The 24683-nt window shown below is 39.3% G+C and overlaps 1 protein-coding gene across 1 annotated transcript; it reads right to left on the bottom strand.

Moving 5' to 3' along the window:
- Positions 1 to 189: 189 nt before the first annotated feature.
- Positions 190 to 23317, bottom strand: LOC125238660 (zinc finger protein 595-like). The gene is made up of 20 exons (XM_048146052.1): positions 23265 to 23317; positions 22773 to 22879; positions 20416 to 20592; positions 19764 to 19884; positions 18637 to 18792; positions 17399 to 17516; positions 16835 to 16979; positions 15693 to 15800; positions 14706 to 14856; positions 13828 to 13943; positions 13012 to 13101; positions 10451 to 10557; positions 9883 to 9976; positions 8556 to 8660; positions 8295 to 8351; positions 7600 to 7744; positions 4761 to 4865; positions 2392 to 2512; positions 1880 to 1965; positions 190 to 796 (listed from the first exon to the last, which is right to left on the bottom strand). The coding sequence occupies exons 2-20, from the start codon at positions 22829 to 22831 to the stop codon at positions 656 to 658; spliced, it is 2202 nt and encodes a 733-aa protein (XP_048002009.1). The 5' UTR covers positions 22832 to 22879; positions 23265 to 23317; the 3' UTR covers positions 190 to 655.
- Between the last annotated feature and the right edge of the window lie 1366 nt (positions 23318 to 24683).

The raw sequence follows: 24683 nt of genomic DNA, 5'->3' as shown, positions 1-24683 counted from the left end.
ATCATCTGCCTACAAAATTGTAACTTAGTCAGTACCCCCTAATACGAGTAAAAAAACCGCTTCCCATCAGGCCGACCGTATGCCTGTTTACCACCGACGTGGTATACGAAAACTATTATATGTACAAGTGAGTATCTTACCTATTTAAATCTAGCTGTTAAAGTTAGTAAATGAAAAACAAAGTTTAAATTATTAGCGTTTTATTACAAAACTAAGTAAAATATCATATTGCACTTAAATGACTAGGTAAATATAAATGTCATATAGACGCAGAATTTAAAAACATATTTGTTTAGAAACATGAATTCACAAGTATTAGCCAAATTATGTAAACCGGGATACTTGCGGCTGGTCGTTAAAGCCAAAACGTGAATAATGTTCGACCATTGAAGGACGACTTTAGACATCCTTGGCGTTGCAAGGGTTAATCGGTGACGTCAGTGTGCATCTGCTATGCATTTGACGAGCACAGTATCCAACCACTGGTACTATGACGACTTTAGACGTCCTTGGCGTTGCAAGGGTTAGAGGTTGACGCCAGTTTGCATCTGCTGCGGCGGGGTGTTGAAGAGTAGCTTCACGTCGATCATTTAACGAGCGCAGTATACCACCACTAAAGTAATGACGACTTTATACGTCCTTGGCGTTGCAAGGGTTAGTGGTTGACGTCAGTTTGCATCTGCTGCGGCGGGGTGTTGAAGAGTAGCATGGGATCGAGCATTTGTCGAGCATTTAGAGAGGGTTGCTCGAGAAGGTTGTCTTGTAGAAGCATTTCGACGTTTAAGCCTGTCAGGTCCTATGTGGAATAAAATAGAGACTATGAAATATAAGCCTATATTAACAAAACTATTAGCTATAGCATAGATTAAATATAAAAAGATCATACCATCCCATACATTAAAATGCGACCGCCTAAGAACGCGCATACACTACACCACACATAGATGGCGCCACAAAAAATGCCTTGTTGCCATCGATTATTTGTAGATTGGCGTTAAGTGTCATTTTCGAGCCATAAATCTATGTCAAAAGTGACACTTAACGCCCTCTACAAGTATAATTGCAAGCTAAAGACATTTTTTTTGTCGCGCCATCTATGTGTATGCGCCATCTATGTGTGTGTGTATGCGCGTTCTTAGGCGGTCGCATTTTAATGTATGGGATGGTATGATCTTCTTATATTTAAGGCAGTGGTACCATCGCGAGCTAGTAAGCTATCAGCTATCGGCTATAAAAACGAACAAAAGATAAGCACCCGTGCAAATAAAAGAGACACGGCGATGTTTATAGTTACTCGTCCAGCGGTGAGCTATCAATATAGCCGTGTCTCTTTTATTTGCACGGGGGTGCTTATCTTTTGTTCGTTTTTATAGCCGATAGCTCATAGCTTACTAGCTCGCGGTGGGACCAGTGCCTAAGCTATGCCTAAAAGGTTTAACAATGTAGCTTGAGCAATTTTTGACACCAATCATTAAACAATTCAAGGGGAAATATGTGTTATTCTCGGCTCTAAAAATTAATACACACCTATAAGGCTAATTCGAATTACATATATTTTAGAAACTAATTAATTTATGAATTTGATTAATAGTACCCATATTATTGCAGGAGCCGAGAAACTGTACTTTCTAGATGAGTATTAACTTCCTATTTTATTTTTGTAACAAAATTTTTGGATCTAATTTGTGTCGCTTAACTTCAAACCAGGGTAAATCCATTCTGCTTTAAGGTTGAATATATAAAAAATACAATATGATCTGAAAGATAATCAACCTTATAGCAGAATGGATTTACCCAGTTTTGAAGTTAAGCGACACATTTGGCCGGTCTATATTATCAATCATTATGTATTTCCAGGTTATAAATTTAAAAAAAATACCTGTACTTGTGAGGGCGGGCCAACAAAGCGAGTACTTCTAGCAATGCCGCGCCCGCGCCGTGCGTACGTGATATTGGGGATCTCCGCTGCGATAAAATAACAATTCCAAATATACATCATCTTAATAGAAACAAGACTAAATACTCGAGCTAGTATTTAGTATGAATGAAAAGGTTAGTTTCCTACTAGTCAAATCGGCTTCTTTTTAAGAACTGTCAAAACGATTTGCTAATATGGAATTACTATGAAATACTGAGGAGTGACGTCACGGTCACTTCATTTACTTTATATCTTTCTCTTTGACTTATTAAATAGAAATTATGTTTAAACATAACTACTGTCCATATATTTCTTCTAATTGTGTGGTGCTTTATAACGTGCACTGCATAATAGTACATTACGATACAAGTGCGAAAAAAAGGAAGTTCGAAAAAGATTTTATTTTAAGTATAGGAAACTAGCCTATTATTGTTCATCTGCTAAAGGTGTGTTGTAAGTTTAGTTGCACTTACCAGCAGCATAGTTGGTTGCGTGGTTGGTGACTTGCGGCGCGGGGGTCCAGTTCACATGCTCCCGCGGCGCGTCCAACAACGCTAGCGCACGGGCGCTGTCCGGGATCGCGTGACGAGTGCCCTGACAAATAACAATCATTTTTATATTAAAGGAAAAAAATAAAAATATAAAAATGTTTAGAATCGTTAGCAGACGTTTCTGCTTAATAAAAATTAAATAACAATCATGTTTATAACCTAACCACAAACAGTTAGAATAATACTGTGTAACCTTTTTTGAGTAAAAAAAAAAATTAAAATTTTGAAAAAACCCCCGTCCGCGACATAGTGGACCGATTTTCATGAAAAACTCAGCTTTCAGCCAAAAAAAAAACTAAATCAAAATCGGTTCATCCGTTCGAGAGCTACGATGCCACAGACAGACACACACACAGACAGACATACACACAGACAGACACGCCAAACTTATAACACCCCTTCGTTTTTGCGTCGGGGGTTAATAAAAAAAGTGGAAAATGTCTGCCCTGGGTGAAACTTCAACTCACGGCATCTGGATCCAGAGGCCGTGAGTTCAAGTCTCACCCAGGGCAGAAATTTTGCATTTTTAAATTTATTCTAAGCCTAGTGGCATCGATTGCAGACGTTTCTGTTAATCAGAAGTTAATCAGAACAATCATGTTTATTTTGACCTCCGACGCAAAAACGACGGGGTGTTATAAGTTTGATGTGTTTGTCTCTGTGTGTATCGTCTGTGTCATCGTAGCTCCCGAATGAATGAACTGATGTAAAATTAGTTTTTTTTTGTTTAAAAGCTGAATTAGTCGAGAGTGTTCTTAGCCATGTTTGATGGATATCGGTCTACTGTGTCGGCAGTTTTTTCAAAATTAAAACTTTGTATTGTGGTTATTTTTAAACAACTTCAGTAACAAGCACTGGTTTTTGAAGATTTTTTTTTCATGCTTACTTGTAAGATAAAATAATACTTATATGCAAGAAAGTGAGTTATAAAACTTATAAAAGTTACTTTTTAAATTAAAGGAAATGAAATATAATCACGCCTCGTGCAGGGGCCCATTTCTCACAACTGAAAGTTACGAGTACAAGTGACAAGCAGAAGTCTCTTTCCCCTGGGGCCCATTTCTTGAAGCTACAAGTTACAATTTACAAGTGGTTAGCAATGTCTAATATGACAAGTTGAAGACTCCCGCTTGTAACTTGTAACTTTCAGTTTTCAGAAATAGGCCCGGCCACCATTGGTCGCAAATTCGAGCCGGCATCTTTTCTCTGAATTTAAAGCTATTCGGTATAGTTTAATTCAGTCCCTACACGATTCAAATAGATGAGTGATAAGTTCGCCTTTGTACTTCACATCTCAATGTATGTTATTTTTAATGTGTTTACAATAAAGAGCTACTACTACTATGTCGAGGAATACTTAACTCGAAATATGAATGTATAATATGAAATCTAATTAATAAAATAAATAAATGTATACCTATATAAATTTACGAATTGTTCTGTGATTGTAATTATAATATGTAAGCTTGACCTGTAACTGATATTATTAATAAATATGAGTATGAACAAAGATATAATAGGTAATTAGGTACAGTAGGCGACTAAGTAAAATAATAGTTATTTGTTATACAAGGGGGCAAAGTTGTATTTTAACGCCGAGTGTGGAATTGAAAAACGAGCAAGTGAAAGGATCTTATAGTTGAACCACGAGCGAAGCGAGTGGTTCGAGAATAGAATCCTGAACTTGCGAGTTTTTTAACACACGAGAAGTAAAATACATTTGCACCCGAGTGTAACACAAAACTTTTCCCCTCACTATAGCGAGGAAACTACAACGCAAAAAATGCGTTTATCACTGCTTCCAGTAGCTTCCACAGGTGGTAAATCATCTTTATTACTAGATTCACCGGTCTACTTTTATCAATTTTAAAGCAGTTAATTTGACTTTATTCGAGGTCAAATTACTTTACCCACTAGTAGATAAAATGCGTTTTTACCCGCTGGTATTAAAGGACAAAACACGTGTTTCCGAGCTAGTGAGGGGAAAAAATATTAATCAATTGATCCCATACAAGCTTTTGATCCTGGATAGGAATGAGATCGATTGTCGTTAAAAAAAATGTTTGTCAAAAATGCCCTTATTCTCGCACCCTATATGTTTTTTCCAAAATCTGTCAATGCCACTTTTCATCAATTTGAAATCGAGGGGTCTCCTTAGACCATTTTCGCGTAAGGCTACGGGATCTCATAGCTGCCCTTACTGAACCGCTATCAAAATACACCCTGTATACTCACGCTTTTTCAAAATTTACAATAAACATTTTGTATAACAGTAATCATAATAGACTTACCTTAGCGAAGGAGACCTTGGTGATTTCAAGGACGCTCTCCCGGGAGATATTGTTGACGGCGAGAGCATGCATCACCTGCTCCGAACTGGGATCCAAGCCCGCAATCTAAGGATCAAACATAAATATTTTAATACATACATACATACATACATACAATCACGCCTGTATCCCATAAAGGGGTAGGCAGAACACATTAAACTACTAAAGCTTCAGTGCCACTCTTGGCAAATAAGGGGTTGACAGAAAACGAAACTGTGACTGTGAATATTTTATGAAATATTGGACCTAGTTCAAAAGGATTAGGGATTGCAGTACCGGTACTGTTTTAAAGAACCGGGATTTTCGGTACCGATCCAATATGGAACCGGGATTTCCCGGGATTTTCGGTACTTTCGAGACTGGTGTAAATATTTCGCTGTTTTAAATAAAACCATATTTTTTTTGGGATTTGACATCTTTTATTATACATATAACTACTAGCAGTACTAGCGAGCCGCCCCGGCTTCGCTCGGCGTAATAAATAAATAATAAAATAAATAAATTAGGACATTCTTACACAGATTGACTGAGGCCCACGGTAAGCTCAAGAAGGCTTGTGTTGTGGGTACTCAGACAACGATATATATAATATATAAATATACATAGAAACATCCATGACTCAGGAACAAATATCTGTGCTCATCACACAAATAAATGCCCTTACCGGGATTCGAACCCGGGACCGCGGCGCAGCAGGCAGGGTCACTACCGACTGCGCCAGACCGGTCGTCAATAATATTTTATCTGCCTCTTTATTATTTCTTAGTATGAATCGGTAGAACATGGCGCCCATAGGTACCGTTGCAAATAAAAGGATCCATCGTCTAGTACAATTGCCATACAAATTAATAATTTTTCTTTTTGACAAAAACGAACCTAACAATTTCATCTCAACGATCATCAGCTCAACGAGGGTGCGGTGTGCTGGTGGCGGAACTAATTTGTTCCGTCTATTGTCCTTTGAGTCGTCGGCAACCCGAACCCTCCTTGGAACTTGTACTCTTTTCTGCTGTGTACTTAACACAGCGAAAAGGAGTGTACAAGTTTCTAATAGGCTGGCAACGCGCATGTGACACTCCTTGGGTTGCTGGCGTCCATAGGTTACGGTGACCGCTTTCCATAAGGCGGCTCGTATGTCGGTTTGCCACCGACGTAGTATTAAAAAAACATCTAATAGAATGAGTTTCTAATGGGCTGGCAACGCGCATGTGACACTCCTTGGGTTGCAGGCGTCCATAGGTTACGGTGACCACTTTCCATTAGGCGGCTCGTATGTCGGTTTGCACCGACGTAGTATTACATACGACGTACTATTAAAAAAAATCTAATAGAATGTAGTTACTTAATGTGTCTAATACTAATGATACTAGTAACTTACTTCTAAAAAGAGTTTAATTAGCGGATTTTCCAAAAAAATCTTAAATTTCTTGAAAAATTCACGAAACTTTCACGAAAAATAAAGGGAATTTAAATTTATGAAATGGAAAGTTTCCATCCATACAATTGTCCAATTGTCGTATGGAAAGTTTCCGAAGTTTTCCTTCACATAGGAATTTCAGAATTTTGGAAACTTTCCGTCGGCACATCAGTATGCGTGTGTCTTGTCTTGAGATCGGACCGGATCGAAAAACATCCTAGAAAAGTAGTCCAATAGTAGTCCAATTTTGTCCTTTATAAAGGACATTGGGCACTAACCTCTATAACAGCGAGATGTAGCGGGTGCTTGAGCCGCGAGTGCGTGTTGAGGTCGGACCGGATCCGGAACAGCTTGGGGCAGCGCGCGCAGCCCCACGCTCGGACGCCCGTGTGGATCAAGCGGTGGTTACACAAGACTGTACTAATATTGGAGTAGATACAACATAATTCTATAAAAGTACACTATTTTATCTATTCTAAAAGACACTGGGTATCTAATACTTACTTTTAAAACAGCCAGACTAAGTAGGCGCCCCGAGTCGAAAGTGTGTTGAGGTCTGATGAGCGGATTTCAAAATCTGATAAGTAGTTTTTTTTGTTCTGTATAAGGGACACTAGGTAGTTTAATTACTAACCTCTATAACAGCGAGCTGAGTTAGTCGGGAGTGTTCTTAGCCATGTTTAATGATGTCCACTAATCGGGGGTTTTTTCAAAATTTTAATTTTGTGGTTACATATTATATCTAAGAGAATGTACTTAATGTGTCGAACCCTAATGATACTAAGTACCTACTTACCTCCAAAAGAGCTAATTCTAGTGGATGATTGAGTCGTGAGTGTGTCTTAAGGTCGGACCGGGTTCAAAAACATCCTAGAAGGGTAGTTTAAACATATCATCTCTAAAAGACACTGGGCACTAACCTCTATAACAGCGAGATGGAGCGGGTGCTTGAGCCGGGAGTGCGTGTTGAGGTCGGACCGGATCCGGAACCGCTTGGGGCAGCGCGCGCAGCCCCACGCTCGGACGTGGATCAAGCGGTGGTTACACAAGACTGTACTAATATTGAAGCAATACACACTTTTCCTCATGTCATTTAATTTAGTACAAAGTAAACTTATTGTGTCCATTCCAAATGCTACCAGGTACTTACCTCTAAAAGAGCTAAGCCCAGCGGACAATTTAGTCTTGTGTGTCATGATCATGATTAGAGTGGATTCAAAAACCTTCTAGATCTACTTAAGAGTATTTTTCTGTTCTATGTAAGAGACACTAGATAGTCCAACGCCTCACCTCTATGATTGTGTATTGAAATCGGACCGGATCTAAAAACATCCTAGAAGAGTAGTTTAAATATGTCTTTTATAAAGGACACTGGGCACCAACCTCGATAACAGCGAGATGTAGCGGATGCTTGAGCCGGGAGTGCGTGTTGAGGTCGGACCGGATCCGGAACCGCTTGGGGCAGCGCGCGCAGCCCCACGCTCGGACGCCCGTGTGGATCAAACGGTGGTTACGCATCGCCGTTGCTCTAAAAACAGACAAAAAGGTAAAACACACCGAAATGAAATTAGAGTCCCAAAAATAGCGGACAAAAATAATCAAAATATTTGTGTATAAGTATTATGTATACTTAATGATATTCTGAACGTATTATATATTGCCTGTATAATTACATTGTTAGTAGTTATTGTAAATTGCTTATAGTTGTTATGATTTCTAAATTAATCACTGAACACACTTTCGCGAATTTCTGTTTTGCCCTATGGTTGACTGGTAGAGAATGACTTAAGGCATTAAGTCCGCTATTTGTACTTTTTTTTTCAATTGTGCAATATAGTTTAAGCAAATAAATAAATAAATATCATCGTTTATGTAACAATAATATTTTAAAATCACTAATAAAAATCACAGTAGAAATCACAATCACAAAGAAAATATTGATTGCATTGAAAGTACCTACTGCTTGTGGGATTAATAACCAATACAACATAATTGATTACATTAATAATATAATTACGAAATGCGCAAATCATCAACCATACTTTTAGCCTTTTAGCATACTTATAATGTAGCCTCACCTTCTAAAAGCCACCCCACAAACATCGCATGGAAAGGGTCGTTCGCCGGTATGAATCCTGTAGGAAAATTCAATTTACAATTAATACAATTACAATTAATATTTAACTAAAAACTACTGAGGCGATTTTTTTAATACCTATATATTTTACTGTAGTAATAATTAAAAATAGTGGATTTTTCAAAATTCGAGTTTGCAACACTGAGCGTTATACGTTGAACGTGTTAAACGTTTTCAAAAACAAAAATGCTAGAAGGCCCACCTGGAGTGCTCAGTAAGCATGGAGGCCGTGCGGAACGCGTGTCCGCAAACGGTACAGGTGTGTGATCGCGCACTTGGGTACTGCGTGTCTTGTCCGTGGACCTCTCTGTAGAACATTATTTCTATTTCTTTAATCTCGATTGCAATATAAGTTGAAAATATACAAATTAAGCTACATTAAATAAAAACCGGCCAAGAGCGTGTCGGGCCACGCTCAGTGTAGGGTTCCGTAATTTTCCGAATTTTTCTCAAAAACTACTGAACCTATCAAGTTCAAAACAATTTTCCTAGAAAGTCTTTATAATGTTCTACTTTTGTAATTTTTTTCATATTTTTTTAACTTATGGTTCAAAAGTTAGAGAGGGGGGGGGGCGCACTTTTTTTTCCTTTAGGAGCGATTATTTCCGAAAATATTAATATTATCAAAAAACGATCTTAGTAAACCCTTGTTTATTTTTAAATACCTATCCAACAATATATCACACGTTGGGGTTGGAATAAAAAAAAAATGTCAGCCCCCACTTTACATGTAGGGGGGGTACCCTAATAAAACATTTTTTTCAATTTTTTATTTTTGCACTGTGTTGGCGTGATTGATATACATATTGGTACCAAATTTCAGCTTTCTAGTGCTAACGGTTACTGAGATTATCCGCGGACGGACGGGCGGACGGACGGACAGACAGACATAGCGAAACTATAAGGGTTCCTAGTTGACTACGGAACCCTAAAAACGCAGTTTTAGCAGTTACTGAGAGTTAGCTATAAATATAAAAATACCACGATTTACATGATTTCTGTTTCTAGGTAAAGAGAATTCATTTCGACTGAGTAGCGCATAAACTCGTATACGATTCTCGCATACGTGTTTTGTTTACACGGATACATACAAACATCAAAGGCGAGGCGATTATCGCCTCCTCCCGTGCGATATCGTACGCACAGTTTACATGATACGATATCTTTTCTCGTACTTCGCGATAATCGTACGTTCGAGGCGAGAAACTCGTACCGTCTAAATGGGCCTTAAAACTCAGAAGAATAGTACAATAAGTACGTGGCACGCGACTACACAGGCGGGCGTACGCCCCTCGGCCACTTGTTCATTCGAATGAACAGCTAGCGCGTAGGTACTTAGCGCGCGACCGCGAGCGAGTGACGTAGACCCGGCCTCAGTGAAAAATTGGAAGCGGTTAACCATTTGAACGCTCAGAACCACTAAAGTGGCTGTCAAAGTATATCGTTTATTAATAGTGTTGACGTGTAGGCCACATTTTGACGCGAGAGGCAAAGCGTTCAAAAGGTTGAAGAAAGGGACAGATAGTTACTTGAGATGGTGTGGCAGCAGGTTGACAGGAAAACTTAGTCCGCAGTGCGTGCAGGCGGCTCGCGCGCCCTCCACGTGCGTCTGACCACTCAAACCTGTAACGTTTACATTCTTACCCCACTAATAAATAAATAAATATAATAATAAATAAATATTAGGAACACCATATGTATGTATTTATTTATTTAAGTATGTATATCGTCGCTTAGCACTCATAGTACAAGCTTTGCTTAGTTTGGGGCTAAGTGGATCTGTGTATAAGGTGTCCCCAATATTTATTTATTTATTTAATTAAGGGTGCTTTCGAGAAAAACGTCAAACTAAGCAAAGCTTGTACTATGCTATGGGTGTTAAGCGACGATATACATACTTAAATAGATAAATACATACATCGTCACTACTTTTAAAAAACTTGTATCTTCGTCTGTCAATGAAAAGAAAATTGTAGTAAGTATGTATGGAATGTATATAGACTTACTGCGTTTTAACTTTGAGAAGCAGCGTGAGATACGAGATTTTTTCAAAGTAGTGACGATATGTACAATAGGTACCTTGTAATGATAATATACCTTGATTGTCACTGATTGGCAATGACACGTAACTGTGCTCCTTCTTCCTATGTTTATAGAGCGCAGTTTTGTTTGGCAACACTTCGTCGCAGTCTCGGCACGGGATTCTTCAAAATTTATATTAAATTAAAATTAATATTTTCATGTGGATAATCGGGATGACGACTACATAAAAAAATGGCATTCTGTTTAGTCCGTCAGTTAGATCGTCCAAAAATACTGAACACATATTTTTCGCTTTTTCTAATTAATGAAAAAATACAAAGATATAGAGCATCAAAGTTCCGGAATGGGGGCTTGTGACGTCACTTCTAAGCAAAAAATTGTACCTAGGCGTGACGTCACGCGAAACTTCAACGCGCTGTACCGTCGTCATTTTTTGTATACGAGAAAAAATAAAAAATACGTGTCTAAAATTATTTGATAATATAACGTACGGATTAATTAGTTTTTTTTAGTCGTCTCGTCTATTATTAAAACACCACTTTAGCCTAGCGATAAGAGCGTGCGATCTCCAATCCGGAGGTCGCGGGTTCGAACCCCGGCTCGTACCAATGAGTTTTTCGGAACTTATATATGATGTCATTTAATATTTGTCAGTCGCTTTTCGGTGAAGAAAAAGATAGTGAGGAAACCGGACTAATCCCAATAAGGCCTAGTTACTCTTCGGGTTGGAAAATCAGGCCCCGTAGCCGAATGACATTTCTACAACGCGAAACGAAAACGAAACGCCGCGAAAGGTAGTCTGGCTCTGTCGCGCCAATACGCAAGAGCGATAGAGATAGACATCTACGAGCGTGTCGTTTCGTGAGCGTTTGTGCCATTCGGCTACGTATTCTGATGGCAGCCGCTTTCGTAAAACTAGTGCCTACGCCAATTTTTGGGATTTAGTTGTCAAAGCCGTGGTGAATGCCGGTATAATGCTAGGACGGGGAGGAGTTAGAACACTACTTTATTGTTGAACAAGTACTCTTATACCCAAAATTAACAGGCAACGGTACCTTTCGCTTAAAAATATAAATATTGGGGGACACCTTACACAGATCAACCTAGTCCCAAACCATAGAGGAATAAGTAAGGGAAGAGCTGTAATTCCATACATCAGTAAATGCGGGTTATTTGTATAGGCATAGTTAAGTGACATCTAGCGACAATCACGCGTCAACTAGCGTTAATTATCAGTACAACAGTGTCTCGTCTGCCAAAAATTTAATATTAGAACAGTTTACAACTTATATTACAAGCAGAAGGAATTGAAAACAGAATACTGATTAATACTATTGTAACATTAGCTAAAAATTGGTGAGCATTAGACTTTTCGTTCGTCGCGACATCTATTGACAAGTAGCAGTACTGATAATTCACGCTAGTTGACGCGTGATTGTCGCTAGATGTCAATTAGCTATGCCTATACAAATAACCCGCATTTACTGATGTATGGAGTCACAAATCTTCACATACTTATTCCTCTATGCGCCAAACTAAGCAAAGCTTGTATAGGCTACTTGCCTCCTAGTCAAATCAGCTTCTTTTTAAGAACTGTCAAAACGAATTTGAACGACTTGCTAATATGGTATTTATATGAAATCGAATTGAGTGACGTCACGGTCAACTCAGTTACTTTATATATTTCTACCTGACTTATTAAATAGACATTGATTTTAAAAATAACTTCTGTCCATGTTTTTCTTATAATTATCTGATACTATTCCTCCTCCTCCCTCCTTATTCTTATCCTTTTTGCTGTGTACTTAACACAGCAAAAGGGAATGTACAAGTTTCTAATAGGGTGGCAACGCGCATGTGACACTGTTTGAGTTGCAGGCGTCCATAGGTTACGGTGGCCGCTTTACATCAGGCGGGCCGTATGCTTGTTTGCCACCGACGTAGTATAAAAACTGTCAAAACGAATTTGAACGACTTGCTAATATGGAATTTATATGATATCGAATTGAGTGACGTCACGGTCAACTCAGTTACTTTATATATTTCTACCTGACTAAGGGCCAGTTGCATCAACCACATTTGACAGACACATCATCGTCACGCAGCAGAGGTCTATGGAACTTCCCATACAATAAAAAATAACGAATGCTTTAACGGTGACAGACGGTTTTGTGCAACCGGCCCTTAGAGAGAATAGAAATTAGATTTAAAAATAACTTCTGTCCATGTTTTTCTTATAATTATCTGTTGCTATATTTCGTGCAAGGTATAAAATATTTTATCTTTACTACCGTCAAGTTTCCTATTATGGGTGCTAGGCGACGATATACCCACTTATATAGATAAATACATACTTAGATACATAGAAAACATATAAGACTCAGGAACAAATATCTGTGCTCATCACACAAATATATGCCCTTACCGGGATTCGAACCCGGGACCGCGGCTTAGCAGGCAAGGTCACTACCGACTGAGCCAGACCTGTCGTCGTATAAACGAAAAGTGTAAACGAATGACACGTTGGATAAACACCCAGCTTATTTTCTTCGATGCCTATGGACACTGGACAGGTAATGGTTTACATCTATCAGGACAGTTCTGTCAGTTCTTACCTATAGTCAGTGTTGACAGTTTTCGTAGCCCCGGTTCCCTTTTCTGCAGGTTTGCCGTGCACCTTTTTTCTGTGGTAGGCCACGCTCCAACTAAAAAAAAACTATTTAGTATTTTGTGGAAAATGGGAACTAAAATGTGACAAATAATCCATACTATACTATATCATATACTGATCTTCTAAGATTATAAATGGGAAAGTATGTGTGTCTGTTTGTTTGTCCGTCTTTCACGGCAAAACGGAGCGACGAATTGACGTGATTTTTTAATTGGAAATAGTTGAAAGGATGGAGAGTGAAATAGGCTAGTTTTAGCCTCTCCCCCCCCCCCCCCCCCACATCCCTAAAAAGGGTGGAATTTTCGAATTTAACGCGAGCAAAACCGCGGGCATAAAATAGCATCCAAATAAGTATGAGCAATACACCGTGTTTTTTTTTTCCGTTAAATTCGACACGTCTTTAGGTTCATTATCAGGAAACACCCTGATAGTTAAACACTTTTAGTTAAATTCGTAAAAACATTTTTCATCGTTTTCATACTTAATAAATGAATTTATTAGCGTGAGAGACCCTCAAGAAAAACATTTAAGGTCACGCCAAGTGATTGACGGCACATGTCAAAACAAATAACATTAGGAATTGGTAAAGGCTGTCACACACGTGTTCAGTAATTATCTTAATTATTTTAATAACTCGATAACTTAAGAAGCTTGTTCCTAACATAAATCAATTGTATATGATCTAAAGAACCTTCCCTTAAAGTTAACGGATTTCAATAAAAACACCGTGTATAATCAAAAATAAATGAAAATCACTCGCCTGTTAGGAAAGGTCTCCTCACAATGTATGCACTTGTAGATGAAGTTTTCGTTCGCATGCTTCATTCTGCGATGCACTTGCAAGTACGTCCAGTGCAAGTAAGACCGCCCGCAGTCCTAAGCATTTTGAGAAATAAATATTATAGGACATTCTTACACAGATTGGCTAAGCTCAAGAAGGCTTGTGTTGTGGGTACTCAGACAACGATATACCAATATACGACAGGCTGTTTCATCATTAATATAGTTATAATAGTAATTATAACGCAACCAGTATGCTGTCCCGCACATCTCGCTGGCTCCGCAGAAAACCAGCGCCGTTGACACGCCTGTCGTGTCAGCTGCATTGCTGAGTGGAGAGCATTTCGGCCTCTCATTTCTACTTCTACTGTTTTGTTTTAAGTCTTTGTATTTCTATTTCTGATGTTTGTAGTGATGTATTGGCTGAATAAATGAATTCTATTCTATTCTAATTAATAGGTGGCGCTAAAAAAACGAGGTACGATTCTTAGTATGAACAAAGACCTATATAACTTCGTATAGACAGATAAAGTCTAAGAAAAAAACGTACCCCAAAACCATACAGAAAATGGTACGGTGAGCTAGATGGCGATACACCTTTGGGGTACGCTCGGCTAGATGGCGCTAATATTCATATTTGACATTTTAAAACATATCAAGCTAAGAATATGGGCCAAATTGTCAAAACTGAGGTTCAAAAGTTTTAAGCCTGTGACGAGAGATGGCAGTCTATGCACTGTGATTACACATTTCACTTTGACAGTAACGCTCTTTAATACTCGATCCTCTTTGGTATGAAGTATGTAAATTAAATAGTTCTTGGTAAAAGTAAACACCAAATTTGTTTAGAACTGTCACCTCGCACAAGAAGTGTTTGACGACAGGGAAGCCTCCATAGCCGAGCACGCCGCGCGCGGAAGGACCGGAATCTGCCCTACTCGGCCCTTCGTTCTTGACGTCTGCTAGCGGCCGTTTGTAGAAACCGTGCGTTGTTTTGTGGGTTGTACATCTGATGGAAAAATAGTGGATAATAATTTTATTTTCAAATAATAGCATCCTTCAAATGGATCTTTTTTTCTATATATACTACGTCGGTGATAAACTAAACAGGTATACGGGCCGCCTGATGGAAAGTGGTCACCGTAACCTATGGACGCCTGCAACTCAAGGGGTATAACATGCGTATTGCCGACCCATTAGAAACTTGTACACTCCTTTTTTGAAGAACCCCATACTGTAGTTCATCGGGAATACCATATTGTAGGTATAATCTTTTTTATATTTGAAGCTGCTTCTTAAGAGAATGAGTTCTTTCCATTGTGTCTACTCTAGAATTAAGACTTAGTTCTCTTGCATCAACACCGCTCTAGTCCGGTGGTTGTTTATCTAGATGAAACACACTGTAAGAAGCAAATTTTCATACATCGCAACTATATGGGTTCTATCCCTTGTGAAAGGCTCTAAATACGTACCTAGCATACGTGGCGAAGCTGACTTTGCAGATTTGACAAGTGAACGGGTTCTTGACCCCTTTACGGATAGTCTGATGGTTGTTCTAATCCTTCTCTAGGTAAAACACGGAATTCGTCGTCGATGTAGGAATCTAATTTTCATATATCGCAACTATATGGGTTCTATCCTTTGTGAACTGCTCTAAATACGTACCTAGCACACGTGGCGAAGCTGACTTTGGAGATATGACAAGGGAAGTGGTTCTTGACCCCTTTACGGATAGTCTGATGGTTGTTCTAATCCTTCTCTAGGTAAAACACGATGTAGGAATCAAATTTTCATATATCGCAACTATATGAGTTCTATCCTTTGTGACCTGCTCTAAACACGTACCTAGAATACGTGGCGAAGCTGACTTTGCAGATGTGGCAAGTGAACGGGTTCTTAACCCCTTTATGGATCGTTCGGTGGTTGTTCAGATCTTCTTCAAGGTAAAACACGCTACAAAGAAAAAAAAATCTTATTACAATTTGTTTACATGCCATAACGATTTATTTTGACATTTGATCGTTAACATATTTAGATATTTTTTTACAGACAGTTAGTAGAATACGTCAGTGTAACAGGATAGATAGCAGGATAGAAGCAAACACATATGGGTGTTGTATCAAGGGTGTATGCCTGTGCGGGTAACGGGGTATATTTACTTACTCTTCACCACAGAATTCACAGCGGAAAGCCTTGTCGACTTTGACAGCGCGTACAACAGCTCGTAGGGACGCCAGAAGTGACGTATGAAGTGAAGTGAAACGTGAAGTATGTCCATACTAATATTATAAATGGGAAAATGTGTGTGTCTGTTTGTTTGTCCGTCTTTCACGGCAAAACGGAGCGACGAATTGACGTTCAAGTGGAGACAGTTGCAGGGATGGAGAGTGACATAGGCTACTTTCTGTCTCTTTCTAACCCCTAAAATGGGGTTGAAAATTTGTATGGATCATTTCGTAATTTTTGAATTTCACGCGAGCGAAGCCGCGGGCAAAAGCTAGTAAGTAATACAAAATATGACTCACTCTTCACAGCTCGCAGGGACGCCAAAAGAGCATTTCTTTTTTTTGCCAATAATTTTGTTTTTTATTGTTTTAGGGAATTTTAGGTCAATTGTACTCAGAATCACGAGTACTTTCAATCTCACTGGGAGACAAAAAGTGTCTCAGAATTTCCATACATTTTTTTTTACTTTCCACTTTTGTTACCTCATACAACATATACGGAAAATGGTAACAAAATAAGAAAAAATCGTATGGGACAATTTTTTTAACTACTAGGATTGAAAAGGCTAGTAATTCTGAGTAGAAATAGCATATTTTTTTTTTTCAAAAATATCACACTTCATAAAAGTGGCAAAAAAAAAAAAGAAATGCTCAAAAGCGAGCCTTACACTTGAATATTATTGAGTTTATACAGGTTTAGTTAATTTTGGGTGTGATATATATACAAGCTGTATTAGAATAGAATGATATAATTTTGCTCACTCTTCACAGAATTCGCAGCGGAAAGCCTTGTCGACTTTGACAGCGCGTACAACAGCTCGTAAGGACGCCGGAAGTGACGCCAGGAGCGCCGCCGCTCCGGCGCATTGCGCCTCGCGTTCTATGCGCAGCGGCTGGCTCGGTTGTTCTAATAGGAAATAATACAATACAATAGAATACAAAACAGAATTGAAGTGACAGACAGAGTTAACAGACCGACAAGAAACTGAGTTGAAGTGAAGAGAAAAAATTAAAAAAATGAGGTTTTTAGAAAAAAAAAAAACTCATTTGAAGTGCCAAATTTATGAATAATAAACCTTATTACAAATGAAAATCTTTTTTGCAATTTTTTTTTTTCAAATTCGTGTAACATATTTTCTTTCTATTGGCCTCCTCGCGAACAGCCCGTATAGAAAATATGTAAGTAGATAATAGTACATTGTGCAACACGGGGAGGAAGTTGAATTTTACTAACGAGAGTAAGTTAAATCGCGACCGCTTGCCGGAGACTCAGGCAGGGCATTCCACTCCTTGGCATTGAAAATAAATGATCAATATCTATTTAACCTTCTTGTGTGGGCCGCACGAGCCCACTAGTGGGCGACAGCACGGCGGCAGGTTTGTCCTCTTCGTTTAGATCGCTGGAGAACGCTCCCAAACATTCTTGAGATTTCTTCACATGCTCCTGTTAATTACGAGAAAATATGTCGCATCATTTATGCAAAATAACCACGAAAAATAATCTATAAGGGACCGGCGGTATCCCCTTCAAGGATTTTGGAAAGTCAATACAAAATTTTTTGCCTTCTTTTGGCCTCTGAAAAACGTAGTTAAGTTCAAATCTTTCGAATTCCTTATGTTACAGCGCGTATAACTCTCTCACCATGTCAGCACAGCGGCAGGTGGGAGCGGGATAAAGCGAGTAGTATATAGCTGTCATCGTAGCTGCTGGAACGTTCTGGAACGTTGTGGAATGTTGTGGAACTGACCGACATTACAGCGGGTCATCACGGCTAGCAGTATATAACTGTCACCATAGCGGCTGGAACGTTCTGGAACGCGGGACACACTGACATTAAAGGGGGACAGGTCGAACAGTATATTACTGTCTCACCAGTGGCTGGAACGTTCTGGACGTTGTGGAACGTACCAGCACTATAGCGGGATAGAGTTAGCAGTATATAACTCTCTCACCTCTTTGGTTCTGTGACTGATCACATCAGAAATGATGTGATCCGTCACAGAACCAAAGTTACCGACATAGCTCAGTGAATTAGCAAACTGAAGTGGCAGTGGGCTGGTCACGTTAGTCGCAGGACAGATGGTCGGTGGAGCCGAAAGGTTCTTGAGTGGAGACCGCGACTCGGCAAACGTGGTGCAGGACGCCCTGTGACAAGATGGAGTGACGACATCCGCAAGTTGGCTGGTGCGGGCTGGATGAGATTAGCTGAAGATCGGGAGCAGCGGCGTGCATTAGGAGAGGCCTATGTCCAGCAGTGGACGAGGATAGGCTGATAATGATGAACTCTCTCACCATAGCGGCTGGAACGTTCTGGAACGCCCGTCGGCAAGCGGCACAGACTGGCACTAGGGCGGGACAGAGCTATTCTGCGTGCCCTCGTATTTGCATGCGCAAGCTAGAGCGGCGGGTAAGCTGCTTCATGCAGATGTGGCACTAGAGTGAGACAGTGCGAGCAGAATATCCCTGTCTCATAATAACGGCTGGAACGTTGTGGAATGTTATGGAACGTTGTGGAACAGACCGGCACTAGATCGGGATAGAGTCAACAGTATATAACTCTCACCATAGCGGCTGGAACGTTCTGGAACGCCCGTCGGCAGGCGGCACAGACTGGCACCAGAGCGGGACAGAGCGATTCCTCGTGCGCTCGCATGTGCATGCGCAAGCGAGAGCGGCGAGTCAGCTGCTTCATGCAGATGTGGCATTGGTAGGGTTTGATCTGGAATTACAAACATACATTAAACATACATTATTTCCACGAAGAACGAAGTACAATAAATTAAAAAAAAAAACGCCGCTCTTGTGTTTTTGGTGAAAGGTACTTCCGAATGTTGGATTATGTAGAAATGTGTAGGTATTTATTAAAACTGTCAAATTTTTTAAATTTTTTTTTTTTAATCGGTCCAGTAACGACGCGACAGCGACGGAGATATCGTGGAACAAACATTAAAAAAAAAGACGAATTGAGAACCACCTTGCTTGAGATTTGGGCGGCGGTTAAAAAGTAGGTTTTAGCGAAAATAAATTTTTAGTGAAAACTTGACTCTCTTTCCGCAGGAAACGAGTACTCATTGTGTGAAGTCTAAAAACTCCAAAAAATTAAAATTTTGAAAAAACCCCCGACCGCGACATAGTAGACCGATTTTCATGAAACATGGCTAAGAACACTCCCGACTAACTCAGCTTTCAAACAAAAAAAAACTAAATCGAAATCGGTTCATCCGTTCGGCAGCTACGATGCCACAGACAGACACACACACAGACAGACAGACAGACAAACAGACAGACAGACAGACAGAGAGACAGACAGACGGACAGACAGACAGACACGTCAAACTTATAACACCCCTTCGTTTTTGGGTCGGGGGTTAAAAAACCCCCGTCCGCGACATAGTGGACCGATTTTCATGAAACATGGCTAAGAACACTCCCGATTAACTCAGCTTTCAGACAAAAAAACTAAATCTAAATCGGTTTATTTATCCGTTCGGGAGCTACGATGCCACAGACAGACACACACACAGACAGACAGACAGACAAACAGACAGACACGTCAAACTTATAACAGCCCGTCGTTTTTCAAGTCATGAATTACGCAAGTGGGAACCATTTTTTTTTAGTTTGAATAGTTAGGTAGTAGGTACGCTTCATCATTATTTCTTCTAGTTGGTGAAAAAAGGAGAAAAATACCTGCAAATGCGTAACTCCGTGCTCATCCAACGTTTGCTTATCCAGGAATCTCTTGCCGCAAGTGCCGCAAACGTAGCGTCGTGTGTCTGTGTGCGTGCGACTATGCTTCGTAAGGGACGCTCTGTAAAAAAAGCCGTGTTTTCACTTAGTGTTCTGAACAGCTATGAGCGAGCATTCGTTCGTCCGTGCACCGATAAGGGTATGGAAGTCAAGTGTTTTCATCTGCGCACGAACGAACGTTCGCTCAGAGCTGTTCAGAACACTAAGTGAAAACGCAGCTTTATAAAGTAGAAAGCATGAAAAAATCAGGGGCAAGACGATGACAAAAATAAAGAAATTATGTTCCAGTTTTAATACTTAAATCAATAATAAATAAAGAATATGCCTACTTACAGGACCCTCGATCGCTAGCGGGTCTGCTTGTCACGTTAAAAGTGTACGTGGTCGAATATCTCTGCCCCTACATTTATACAGGATTCTAAAGGTAAATTAACAACTTATCAGGGTACCTGAGAAAGAAAGTCTTCCCACAATACTTGACAGGGCACTGGTATCGGTTCTGCTTATCGTGTTGAAAGTGCACGTGGTCGAATATCTCTGTCCCTACCTTTGTACAGGATTCTAAAGGTAAATTAGCAACTTATCAGGATACCTGAGGAAGAAAGTCTTCCCACAATCCTTGACAGAACACTGGTATCTATTCTGCTTGTCATGTTGAAAATGCACATGGTCGAAAAGCTCCGTTTCTGTGTTGAAAGTGATTGCGGAACATTCGAGACATGTGTACTGCCCGTTGGCATTCAGCATGTCTGTGTTGTCGTGGAATTGCCTGGAAGATTTGGTCACAAGAGAACAAAATTAGATTGCTGTTAGACCCGCTATACACAGGCAAGAAAGCTTGCAAGTAATTTGCAAGCTACAGATATATGTATTGCTGGCTTTTTTTAGTATGCCCTTATCACAATAATTGCATGGAGGATGGCATAAATTTATTTTTCTCCTCACTAGCTCGGAAACACGTGTTTTGTTCTTTAATACCAGTGGGTAAAAACGCAGTTTATCCACTAGTGGGTAAAGTAATTTGACCTTGAATAAAGTCAAATTAACTGCTTTAAAATTGATAAAAGTAGGTGAATCTAGTAATAAAGATGATTTACCACCTGTGGAACTACTGGAAGCAGTGATTAAACGCATTTTTTGCGTTGTAGTTTCCTCGACATAGTGAGGGGAAAAGTTTTGTGTTACACTCGGGTGCAAATGTATTTTACTTCTCGTGTGTTAAAAAACTCGCAAGTTCAGGATTCTATATATTGTCGAAACACTCCCTTCGCTCGTGGTTCAACTATAGAATCCTTTCACTTGCTCGTTTTTCAATTCCACACTCGGCGTTAAAATACAACTTTGCCCCCTTGTATAACAAATAACTATTTTACCCCCGACGCTAAAACGACGGAGTGTTATAAGTTTGACGTGTCTGTCTGTCTGTTTGTCTGTCTGTATGTGTGTCTGTCTGTGGCATCGTAGCTCCCAAACGGATGAACCGATTTCGATTTAGTATTTTTTTTATTGAAAGCTGAGTTAGTAGGGAGTGTTCTTAGCCATGTTTCATGACAATCGGTCCATTATGTCGCGGTCGGGGGTTTTTTCAAAATTTTATTTTTGTGGTTAGGTTATTGTAGTATTTACCGTAGTTAGAACTCACATAAATTATAACTACCTGATTGAATAGATAAAAGAAATTTATTTTATGAAAGGTAGATAGCAATCACTTAAAATATAACTATTCGTGTTATTTGGCAAAAAGGGTAGATCTAAATAACGTTAGTAGTTCCTACCCGATATTTTAATTGTTAAGGGTAGATTTAACATTATATTACTACACTCATCATTTATGTTTTTCGAAAAGGGTAGACCGAAATGAGGTAATTTACAAATACCTTCTCACTTATATTTTTAATAGTAGCTTTAAATAAATCAATTGTAACTACACTTTTTTAATTTATAACTACAATCATTGTGATTTGTGGAGTCCACAGGTGTTTTCATGATATGTTTTAGGCTTACATAAAACATTGTAATTTGAAGGCATATTTTTATTTACACACACTTAAATAAAAATATTGTACTAAGGCCGATAGTCCACTATCATATGTTTATGGTATTTATTTAAACTTTATTACACAGTAAAATAATGTACAAAATTACGTGCCTAAAACTGCCTGATTACGTAAAAGTATTCTTTAATAGTTATTTGTTTTACAAGGGGGCAAAGTAGTTGTTTAACCGCACGTGCCAATATTGATGCCCGAGCAAGCGAAAGATTCAAATATTGAACCGCGAGCGTAGCGAGTGGTTCAAAAAGTGGAATCTTGAGCGTTACGAGGGTATCAAGGCACGAAGGTTAAACAAACTTTGCCACCGAGTGAAACACAAAAATTTTCACCACACCAACACGAACAAAATACTGACTATAAAACATCAAAATAAATGAAATCCATCAATTTATTCAATATTTATGATTCAAAATCATCATTTATAGGTAAAATCTAGCAGCCAGATTAAGACATCGAGTCAAAATTTGTATGAAATTACTTTGCCCCCTTGTGGATAAAATGCAATTTTGCTATCTGTTTTCGAATAGCAAAGAAAGCCTTTACCAGTTGGTGTGGTGAAAAAATATTTTTTGCGGTTTGTAAGTCATAAGTAATAAAATATAGTGTTTTTTTTTTCGGTGTTTGGACAGTAAGTAATAACATAAGACAAACTTTAAAAAGGGTCAAGTAGCCTATTGGGCGGGGCATGTTGCCAGGCAGAGTGATGGTGGACCAAAATGTTGACCGAATGGTGGCCGCTATCGGATGTAAGAAGCGCCTGGCATCCGTTGGCTCGTTGGGTGGACATTCGAAAAACTGCGGGGCACTTCTGGATGAGATTAGCCCAGGACCGGGATAAGTGGCGTACACGAAGGGAGGCCTACGCTCAGCAGTGGGCGATTAACGGACAACGTACATGTGAAACTTCAGTCGCACTTTGGACGTGTAGGACTCATTGCAATTGTGGCACGTCATGATCTGAGGGTCTGACGTGGGTTCCGTAGCTCTCTTCTTACGGGGTCTCTGAAAATACATACATTAATAGTACATTGTGCAACGCGGGGCGTAAGTTGAACATTGCTAAGCAGAGTAAGTTAAATCGCGACGACTGGCCGATTCTTACGCCCCGAGTTACACACAATGTATTAAAGCACAATTGCAACAAAAATATGTAAAAAGAAAAAAAATTTGGTACTTGAAATTTCATAACTCCCCCGGGAGGACAAGTTTTCTATAACTCCCGTTCCGCCTGCGTGCAATGGCACATTTACTGGGCGAGTATGATGAAAATTTATTATATATTTTCCTCGCAATGTTTTCTAACGAAAAGCGATTGGTAATTATCAAATTATATTATGACATTTATGACAAAGTCAAAAATATAAATCTGCTTGTTTTATATACTTACTACCAGTAAATCATTATCACCAGAGTCCGATTGTTTAGGTCTACCTAGAGGTCTCTGTAAAAAAAAATCATTTTTATTTCTAGCTCCCTGCAAGTGAGTGAATCAACTTTTTCTTGCCTGTTATTGCCATGGTTACGGTCCCCTTACTCACACTGTTTTACGCAAAATTATGCTACTGAAATTATGCAAGCATGCATGTAGTCCATGTTTGTAGGTGGCAATTGGCAAATTAAGGAAAGGGCTTGTTATTGTTAACAGCAGAAAAATGCAAGTTTGCATAGTTTAAATAGCATAATTTTGCATAAAACCAGCGTGACTCAGAGGACCGTAACCATGGCAATAACAGGCAAGAAAAAGTTGATTTGCCCAAGTAATTTCTTGTATAAAGTAACTAATATAGGTCGAGACAATCCATTCCATACTAATATTATAAATGGAGAAGTGTGTGTGTCTGTTTGTTTGTCCGTCTTTCACGGCAAAACGGAGCTAAGAATTGACGAGTTTTTTTTTTTAAATGGAGATTGTTGAAGGGATGGAGAGTGACATAGGCTACTTTTTGTCTCTTTCTGACCTCTTCTTCCCAAAAGGGGGAAGGGGGGGAGTTTGTATGGAGCATTTCACTTTCGAATTTAACGCGAGCGAAGCCGCGGGGAAAAACTAGTATTATATAATATATAATCCAAACATATACGCGTGTCCCTAAAACCAATGCCAAAATGAAAAGGGGTGATAGAACATCTCATTAGCTATCACATTAAGCGAATTTAATGAATATTGCATGGTTTTCGAAGTATTGACACTTTTTTTTCTTTACGTTTTATCAAAGAAGATCAAGTATTATAGAGAGTTACTGTCAAAGTAAAATGTGTAATCACAGTGCATAGATTGCCATCTCTCGAACTCTCGACACAGGCTTAAAACTTTTGAACCCTAGTTTTGACAATTTGGCCCATATTCTTAGCTTGATATGTGTTAAAATGTCACATATTAATATTAGCGCCATCTAGCCGAGCGTTCTTCAAAGGTGTAACGGCCCAGCCACGACATTGGTCTAAGCGCGACAGCAGCGAGCGGCAACCATACGTGCGAATGAAAAGCCCCATCGCTGTGTCTCGCTCCAATGTATGGCCGCCGCTCACCGCTGTCGCGCTTAGACCAATGTCGTGGCTGAGCCGTAACGCCATCTAGGTCACGGTACCTTTTTCTCTATGGCTTTGAGGTACGTTTTCTTAGACTTTATCCGTCTACTTATACGGAGTTACATATGTCTTTGGTTTTATTAGCCACGAGTTTCATTAAACGGTTAATATTACGGATTGTAATTGTCTGAAATAAATGAATTTTATTTTATTTAATATCTCAAAAACCATGGTATTTTCATTAAGGTCAAATTCACTGTATGTGAAAGCTAAGAGATGT

The sequence above is a fragment of the Leguminivora glycinivorella genome, chromosome 24 (assembly GCF_023078275.1).
Source record: "Leguminivora glycinivorella isolate SPB_JAAS2020 chromosome 24, LegGlyc_1.1, whole genome shotgun sequence".
NCBI lineage: Eukaryota > Metazoa > Arthropoda > Insecta > Lepidoptera > Tortricidae > Leguminivora > Leguminivora glycinivorella.
This window is presented reverse-complemented; position numbering and strand designations above follow the sequence as displayed.